This window comes from Chiloscyllium plagiosum, chromosome 2, assembly GCF_004010195.1.
Source record: "Chiloscyllium plagiosum isolate BGI_BamShark_2017 chromosome 2, ASM401019v2, whole genome shotgun sequence".
In the NCBI taxonomy this organism is placed as follows: domain Eukaryota; kingdom Metazoa; phylum Chordata; class Chondrichthyes; order Orectolobiformes; family Hemiscylliidae; genus Chiloscyllium; species Chiloscyllium plagiosum.
The window spans coordinates 3,232,135-3,239,449 of NC_057711.1; the positions used below are offsets into that span (position 1 = coordinate 3,232,135).

The 7,315-nt window shown below is 46.4% G+C and overlaps 1 protein-coding gene across 4 annotated transcripts in view; it reads right to left on the minus strand.

Moving 5' to 3' along the window:
- Positions 1 to 7,315, minus strand: part of LOC122556501 (pikachurin) — a 110,477-nt gene that overhangs the window by 31,003 nt on the left and 72,159 nt on the right. For all 4 annotated transcript variants that reach the window (XM_043703235.1, XM_043703216.1, XM_043703225.1 and 1 more), the window contains 3 exons: positions 6,780 to 6,969; positions 3,859 to 3,984; positions 2,494 to 2,737 (listed from right to left, as the gene is read on the minus strand). In XM_043703235.1, the coding sequence (XP_043559170.1) occupies positions 2,494 to 2,737; positions 3,859 to 3,984; positions 6,780 to 6,969 (560 nt within the window). The remainder of the gene's footprint in view (positions 1 to 2,493; positions 2,738 to 3,858; positions 3,985 to 6,779; positions 6,970 to 7,315) is intronic.

The following is a 7,315-nucleotide window of genomic DNA, read 5'->3' on the forward strand; positions in this document are numbered from 1 at the left end:
TCCCAGATCCAACCTTCCAACCTGGCACCACCCTCTTGATCTGTCCTACCTGTCTATCTTCCCTCCCACCTATGTGCTTCACCCTCCTCTCTGACCTATACCCTTCACCCCCAACTTCATCCACCTATTGCATTCTCAGCTGCCTTCCCCCCAGCCCCACCCCCTCCCATTTATCTCTCAGTCCCCTTGAGCCACCCCTCAATCTTGATGATGGTCTTATGCTCGAGAAACGTTGATTCTCCAGCTCCTCAGATTCTGCCTGACCTGCTGTGCTTTTCAAGCAACACACCCTTCATCTGCAGTTCTGACTTTCCTGCACAATAACCTAGTGTTCCAATGTGGAGTCATGGTCGAGGGCCAGATAGGAGGAGGATCTGAGAGGTGGCACACAGCCTCAGCTATGTAGAGGTCAGTGTGCCAGACAACAACAGCACCACCCTTAAAAGCTGGCTCGGTTACAAAGTCAGGGTTGGATCTGAGATCCATGGAGTACAGCCAGTTCAGAGGGAGATAGGTTTGAATGCGTGAGGTGTGGTGGGGGGGCAGTGGGAGACTGGGTGCAGAGAAATTAAGGCCACCAATGTCACATTGGCAGCTCTTGATGAACAGGTGGAGTGCAGGTAAAAGGCCAGAGGGAGATATCCAGGTGGAAGGAGCATGTAGAGGTGGGTGAAGGAGTCTGTGGGACAGACAGAGGTCTCTTATGAAAAGAAATGGGCATGGAGGCAAAGGCAACGGAAAAAGAGTTCAACATCATGTCATGTAAAGCAATGTAGAATTCCAAACACAAACAGATCAGCCATGAACATATTGAATTGTGGAATAGATTAAAGGGGCTGAAGGGGCTTCTTTTGTTCCTATTCCCTATGTAGCAGTATAAATCTTTCCTGTCAAGGAGATTTTCCTGAGTCAGTTTTAACAAAAAAGGAATGACAGAACTTGCACTGGAGTTGCACTCCAGGATATTTCAAAGTGCTTAAAGCCAGTTTATACACAGCAGGATCTCACCAACAGCAATGTGATGATGACCCTGTAATGCTTTTAATGTGGTGTTAACCAAGGGCTAAATATAAACCAAGGACGTCACGTGATGAAGGGGTTTCTTTCCAAACTTGTGATTTCAAATAACCTAGTGTTGTAGGAGTTCTGACCTTGTCCTGCCCAGTCCAACACCAGCACCCCCACATCAAGGGCTAAATATTGACCAGGACACTGAGGAGAACCTTCCTGCTCTTCCTCAAACAATGTGAGGAAATCATTCATCCCAAACCTGAGAAGGCAACTATGATCATGGAAGAGGTGGTTACCTCCGTGACAGCACAATGTTTTCTCGGTGCTGACTCAATGGCACGGGATTTTGTTAAAATTGGTTTGACCAGCTCATTTACCAGTGACTCAAGAAGGTAGCTCACCACCACCTTCTTAGGGCATGTAGTGACGGGTAATAAATGCTGACCCACGAGTGAATTTAAAAAAATGTAACTGCCCACCTTCAGTTGCCCCTTGAGAAGGTGGTGGTGAGCTACCTTCTTGAGTCACTGGTAAATGGTTAACACAGCTGAGCTGGTCAAACCAATTTCAACAAAATCCCGTGCCATTGAGTCAGCACTGAGAAAACATTGTGCTGTCACGGAGGGTAACCACCTCTTCCCTGATCCCAGTTGTCTTCTCAGGTTTGGGATGAATGATTTCCTAACACTGTTTTGAGGAAGAGCATGAAGGTTCTCCTCAGTGTCCCGGTCAATATTTAGCCCTTGATGTGGAGGTGCTGGTGTTGGACTGGGCAGAACTTAAAAATGTGTTGCTGGAAAAGCGCAGCAGGTCAGGCAGCATCAAAGGAGAAGGAGAATCGACGTTTCGGGCATAAGCCCTTCTCCTCTTTTGATGCTGCCTGACCTGCTGTGCTTTTCCAGCAACACATTTTTAAGCTCTGATCCCCAGCATCTGCAGTCCTCACTTTCTCCTAGTTGGACTGGGCAGGACAAGGTCAGAAATCCAGCAACACCAGGTTATAGTCCAACAGGTCTATTTGAAATCACAAGCTTTCAGAACAATACCCCATTCATCAGGTGATGTCCATGATTTATATTTAGCTACAGTCCATGTGCTGTATGGAGACCCACTATACCTTTAGGGAGGGAATTCCAAGCACAGAGCTATAATTCCCACTAACATGAACCATCTCATGAACCCCCTTTGCTTTAAAATGCTTATCAAATGATAGGGCTGCTCTCTCATTAGCAAGAGAGCTGACTGGGGACGGTTCAACCAGAGGGTCACCATGTCTCAGGCAAGAAGAAAGTTTGAGAAGGTGAGTCATTCATGGTAACCTCAGCCGGTGTTGGAATTGAACCCGCACTGATGGTATCATTCTGTGTCGTAACTGTCCTGACTGAGCAAACTGAGTCCCACCTTTGATATACATGGTGGAGGGGGTGATGAGGATTTGGTGGACAGGACGGCCCACTGTGCATTTTGTAATTGAACTCTGACCTGATGGTTGCGGTTCCTGAGCCACAGTCGAAGCGAAACTCCACGTATCTGGCCACCACGTTGAGGGAGATGAAGTCTTTACTGGAGGTGTCGTGGCTGTAGAGGATGACCCCATTGGCAGTCTCAGGGCGGAAGGTGATCTGGAATTCCATGAAGGAGAGGTAATACTGGGGCTCCATTGGCCAAGGCAGGCCAGCGTAGGACATTCTTGAAGCATTGAATTGTGGGACCACCAACGTGAAAGCTAGGCCACAGAGTCATTGGAAACACAAAGAGCAGAGGTTTGAGTTATAAATTGTAAAGTTCTTGAATCAGAAACAGATATATAATCTGAACAGATATATATTCTGAATTTTGGAATGATCTTAATTCATCGATGGTATGTGGGTGTTGCCCACATTTGTTGCCCAACCCTAATTGCTCTTGCACTAAATGGTTGCCAGAACAATTTCAGATGGCAATTTCCAAGTCAGCCACATTGCTGTGGGTCTGGAGTCACATGCTGGCTAGACCAGGTAAGGATGGCAGTTTCCTTCCCAAGATGATATTAATGAGCAGGATGGGTTTTTATAACACTTAAACATTGCTAAAAGGAGACACGAAGGTGAAGCTTTTTACCTTGTGCTCATCAGGGCTGGTTTCAGGTCCACATTAAGCTTCAACCTCATTCCCCATAAACCTACACACAATAGACACACATACACACTTACTGATACTCTCTCACACACACACACACATATTGACACACAAAGACACTGACCCACAGACACACATACATGCAGACAAACTTACTGACACATGCACAGACTCATAGAAACACTCACTGATATACACACATATAGACAGACACAAGCACTCACTGACACACATACCAACAGACTCACTCCCTGATACATACACATATAGATAGACACAAGCATTCACTGACACACATACTCACAGACACACTCACTGATACATACACATACATAGACACACGAGCACACTCACAGACCCACTCACTGACCCCCTCCACACACACACAAACATGTGCGCACTCACTGACATACATATGCAGATAGAGTCACTGACACACACACACACATATTCACTGACTGACACATGGACTCACTGATACACATATTGACCCATAGACGCACTCACTGACACACATCTGCACACACTCACTGACGCATACCCACACACTCGATGACACACTCACTGACATAGATTAACCAACACATTCACTCACAGCCACTGACACACATTCGTTGATATTGTCACACTGACACACACTCACTTGCACACTCAGATTCACACACAGACTCATCAACAATACCAACCAGCATGACGTATGGAGGGAGATGCTGGGTGGGGAACACATACCTTCCTCGCAATGCTTCCCTCGGAAACCCTTGGGACACAGACACAGATAAGAGTCAGCTCTGTGGGGGACACAGCTCCCACTGTTGATGCAGGAGACCCTATTGCACAATCCAGCGCTGCACTCCCCTAGGTAAATGCAAACACTGATTTCAGGAGATTGGAAGAGGTTCCGGTGAAGGCAGGAGGACAGAGGGGACACTGTGTGAGGTTTGGATAAGCAGTAACCTCAGGGGAGTCCTCTGCAAGTAAAGTAACCATGATGATGGAGATTTACAGGATTGGCATTGTATCTGAGCTGGACCAGTAAGATCTCTGGAAAGTCCGGAAATGATCCTGGAGAATCCCACAGAACAATAAGTAAAGTAAGGCCTGACAATAGGATTACCAACTGTACTGGATTCATTCCTGGAGATTTGGTCACATGACATACCCCAATGCCTCCTCCCCCAACACAAAGTCACCTGATGCAGATACATTGTCCCTCCGTCCAGTTAGAAGACAAACAAAATTTGAACACATTGGGCTGGTTCTTAACCCTTTCTCATCCTGCCATCTTGCTGACCTTACATGGAGAACTCCTCTGCTCACCTTTAGCTCTCACCTCCATCCGAGAGGACAGCTAGGGGCTCGGCTTAACATCTCATCCAGAAACCCGTTCCTCTGGCAGAGTGGCACTCCTCCAGCACTAACAAGTGAAATGTCAGCCTGGATTTTCTGTGCTTCAGATCTGAAGTTTGAGCAAATGATCTTCGGACCCAGCCACTACACGAGATACTACAGACCCATTTCCCATGGAGTGATTCCACAGTCAAATACACCTCCCCCCTTCCTCATAACATCTGCAAAGATTTGCCTGAGGAGATATTATGGGATCTACCTGTGTGCAATTATCTGGGGCGGGGGGGAGGGGGGGGGGTGAGGATCACCCCTTGACTAAACTCCTGCAATTGTCTTCTGAAGTTTAATTTATTAATACTTGTTAAATTTGCTACAAAGTCAGTGGAAAAAGATATGGCAGCTGGAGTATAATGTGGTAAAATGTGAGGGTGTCCCTTCAGCAGATAGAATAGAAAAACAGAATATTACTTAAGTGCAGAGACTGAAGAATTCTGTGGTGCAGAGAGATCTGGGTGACGTTGGACAAAGCATGCAAAGTTAGCATTCAGGTACAGCAAATAAGGAGGAAGGCAAAGGGCAAGTTGGACTTTATCAAAGGGGAGATTTGAGTTGTCTTGCTGCAATTGTACAGGTCATTATTAAGACTACACCCCAGGGTACTGATCTCTTTAATTCGGGAGGAATATACTTAACTGTGGACGTTGTTCAGTAGACTAATTCCTGAAGGGGGTTATTTAATGAGATGAGTATTTTGGGTTTGTACTCATCACAGTTTAGAGGAATGAGAGGTGACTTTACTGAAATGTGTAAGGCTTGTCAGAATGTGACAGGCTAGATGCAGAAAGATTGTTTCTCCTTGCGGGAGAGTTGAGGGCCAGAGGGCATCATCTCAGATTTACACTATTAACAGAAATGAGGGGGAATTTCTTCTCTCAGAGGATAGTAAAACTTTACCACAGAAGGCTGTAGAGGTTTGGTCATTAAGTATATCTAAGACTGAGGTAGACAGATTTTTAATCTGTAAGGGAATCAAGGGTTATGGGGTAAAGGCAATAAAGCGGAGTTGAGGATTATCAGATGGGCATGACAGGGCAAACTTGATGGGCTGAATAGCCTACCTCAACTCTATGTCTGATAGTCTTATGGGAGGATGCTGTGATTATGTTTCCTCTCATGGAGGATTCTAGGAATTCGGACCCCACAGTTTCAGAAGAAGAGATTTAGGACTCACATGAGGAGGAATTAATTCTGTTAGATGTTCATTAATCTGATATTCTAATTTGTCTGACTGAATACATTCAAGGCTAAACTTTCTAATGATTGACAGGGAAATCTAAGGTGATGGGAGCAGACGGGAAGTGGAGTTCAGACTACGACCGCATGAGCCTGATCTCAGCAAATTTCTGAAGAGGCTCAAGGAATTCTCATTCTTACACTGCAATGCCAGGACCCGATTAGAGTCTGAACCCTCCTGCAGAAAAGAAAAAGCATTCGATTCAAGATCAGGACGATGGGAGGGGCTTTTCATGTTCATGGAAGTAAAACTGATGTGCTGGCTGAGCCACCATTTATTACCCACCCCTAAGCTGCTCCTTGAGAAGGTAGTGGTGAGCTGCCTTCTTGGACCGCTGTCCATGTGCTGTAGGTAGATCCAAAATGCCTTTAGGAAGGGAATTCCAGCATTTTGACCTAGTGACACACAGAGAATTGTGAATGCATGGAATGCGTTGCCAGCGGTGGTGGTGGAAGCAGAGTCATTAGGGACATTTAAGCGACTGCTGGACTTGCACACGGACAGCAGTGAATTGAGGGGTGAGTAGGTTGTTATTTTATTTAACATTAGAATTAATCCTCGGCACAACATCGTGGGCCAAAGGGCCTATTCTGTGCTGTACTTTTCTATGTTCTATGTTCTATAACACTGAAGGAATGATGAGATTCAACCCTATAGATAGTGAGAAACTATTTTCTCTGATGAGAGAACAGTGGAACTGTCCAGAGTAAGGTGGCAATCTTAAAACTGAATTATGTCCATTCAAAGCTGGAAGGGCTGAATAGCCTGATCGTCCTCCTATGTCTGGGATGATGTAAGACCTGTGGCCTTCCAAGGACATTGCCGGTGCAAGCACAATGGACCGAATGGCTCCCTTTTGTGCCATAACACTTCTGTGATTTTGCCAAAAACTTTTCCCTTATCACTGTGGCTGATGGTGATTCCAGGAGGTTTGTTAACACAGCTCAACTGATACTGAGTCACCCAGCCCAGAGCATCCAGCCTCTCTCCCAGCACCACCCACACGTACCAACATCAGCCCCGCTGACCGCTCGGCCTGTGGGCCAGCCTTGCATGTTGATCCGTCTGCCGTTAATGACCAGTGACTGGACGCAGCCTCGGAATCCCCGATTGGTCCCTGCCACCTTGGCCAACCAATAGGCACTTGGTGCACCGCCAAGGTACAATGGTGACCGGAACGTGATCTTAGTGTAGTGTCCCTGCGAGGAACAGCAAAGCCCAGAGTGAGGTGCTGCATCCCACTGGGCCCTATGTAACATGCAAACCTGCCAATCCCAGTAACAGCAATCTCCTCCCACCCCCTTCTTCTCTCTATCAATTCCTTTTCCTGTTCTCCATTCCAATCCTCAGTTAAAACCATTACACCCTAATGATTCTAACCACTTCCCTTTCCCCTCACTTTCTGTTCTCTCCCCCACTCTTTTTCCCTCACCTCTCCCCTTTCTCCTCTTTCCCTTCTGTGTTACCTCTCTTCCTCTACCTCGCCCCTTCTACTTCTCCCCTTTCTTTATCTTCCTCACTCACTCCCTGCTCTATACTCTCCTG